The sequence below is a fragment of the Lathyrus oleraceus genome, chromosome 4 (assembly GCF_024323335.1).
Source record: "Lathyrus oleraceus cultivar Zhongwan6 chromosome 4, CAAS_Psat_ZW6_1.0, whole genome shotgun sequence".
NCBI classification, from domain to species: Eukaryota; Viridiplantae; Streptophyta; class Magnoliopsida; order Fabales; family Fabaceae; genus Lathyrus; species Lathyrus oleraceus.
In genome coordinates this window covers 3,089,173-3,090,983 of record NC_066582.1, presented here as the reverse complement: position 1 = coordinate 3,090,983, position 1,811 = coordinate 3,089,173, and the positions used below count along the sequence as shown (strand labels likewise).

The following is a 1,811-nucleotide window of genomic DNA, read 5'->3' as shown; positions in this document are numbered from 1 at the left end:
ACGTCAATCAAGCTATGAAGATAGTCAAATTATAAGAGATCCAAGAAAGATCTAGCTATGAAGATCGTCAAGCTATAAGAGATCCAAGAAAAAGATCTAAGCTAATAAGAAACCTAGTCAAGCTATACGTTTTGAAGCTCTTAATGATAATACAAACTATTTTTTATTTTTTCAATTTATTATGTGCAATGTTTCCTTCTGGATAAGTGCAAAAAATTACAAAAAAAAACGTTGATTAAATTTAAATTAAGCTAACCGACTTTTAAATTTAGACACATCTTTAATCAAAACAAAATTTTCAAAACCTAAATTCATATTAATCAAAGCAACACAATTTCACAGAAATATGGTTATTTTAAAATAAAGAACAGCACACATTTCAGAGTTAAGATAAATGATCGATGAACATTGGAAATCAGACTTTCCATAATTATATCAAAATAACACAATACCATAGTCTCAATACAGCAAATAAATCATTAGAAAAGGACACAATGTCGTGAGACAGTTTTACCCAAAGACATAAACCAAACAGAACATCTTTAACTTAACTTAAACACAAACAATTGGCATAAACTAACTACCAAAAATAGTAACGGTTCATTAAAACTTGCAACAAAACATTAAGATAACAATACTACTCATCTATCTGAGTCTTCTTGCTTCTCTCTCAGATTCAAGCAGGGTGAGAATATCTCCCTCCCTAACTGGTCCTTTCACATTCCTCATAATGTGACGATTCTGATCATCCAAAAACTTCACTCTAACCTGAGTCACCTGTCCTCTTGATCCAGTACGTCCCATAACTTTCACAACAATAGCATGCTTAATCTGTGACTCCATCCTAATCAATCACATTCACAATTCTTAACAAAGTAACAAAAATATGCATTTCAATATTTTCATTAATCTGCATAAACATCACTTCATCTGTAACTACATCCCACTTAAACACAAAAACATTCACAATCGTCAAGAGATTAACAAAAAAAAGCATCACATATAAGATTTGCAAGTTTGAGATTAAACTATGGGTAATGCTAACTTGTGCCCCTAGGGCACAAGTTAAAAAAACCACTTATAGTAAATTTGTAATGAAAAAAACACTTAAAAAATTAATTATATATTTCTATTAAAATCAGTGTACAATTTCAAAGACAATGTTTATTTATTTAGTTTCTCAACCTGATTTTAACCCAAAAAATCACCTTGTAAATTATGATTTTTCTAGAAAAAACGCCATTAAAGTTACTAAAAACATTCTTTTTAAAAATATTGGGGTTCATAATATATATAACATAACAAGGTATATTAACATCTTGTAACTTCAAATTAAACACATACATATAGTTAATAACAGAAACAAATTTATGATTTGCAACATGAAACAATGAAATTAAACACTATAATTAGCTTATTATTATCAACCACACATATAAAAAGAAATCCAGATATAGCAAGATAAAAGATGATTTCAGAAATTAAATAAAAAAGATAGAATTCAAAGGAAACCGTATAGATCGATGAATAATTCGAAAGAAAAAACGTACTTGGATTTTGTTGGTAAGGTTCAGATTATGAAAACGGCGATGTAGAATGATTGGTATGAAAGTTTCTGAACCCTAGTTTCTACTCTTGCATTTGAGTATTTATAGTATTGATCATAACAAGTGTAATAATATTTATGGGCCGGCCCAAATACATAGCACACTCCTATATTCTTATTCACACCGTAAATTCGCCTAATTCCTCTCCTCATTTTAATGCATTCGTACTTTTTTTATGAAATAGTCTAATACATAGGTGAAGTT

General features: G+C 29.1%; 1 protein-coding gene across 1 annotated transcript; it reads right to left on the bottom strand.

Annotated features, from left to right (window-relative positions):
• Positions 1-454: 454 nt before the first annotated feature.
• On the bottom strand, positions 455-844 carry LOC127138262 (40S ribosomal protein S28). The gene has a single exon (XM_051064670.1). It carries the CDS (start codon positions 841-843, stop codon positions 646-648), a length of 198 nt encoding a protein of 65 aa, XP_050920627.1. The 5' UTR covers position 844; the 3' UTR covers positions 455-645.
• Between the last annotated feature and the right edge of the window lie 967 nt (positions 845-1,811).

Coding starts and splice junctions, on each gene's coding strand:
- LOC127138262 (XM_051064670.1), bottom strand. CDS start 843: ATGGAGTCACAGATTAAGCATGCTATTGTTGTGAAAGTTATGGGACGT.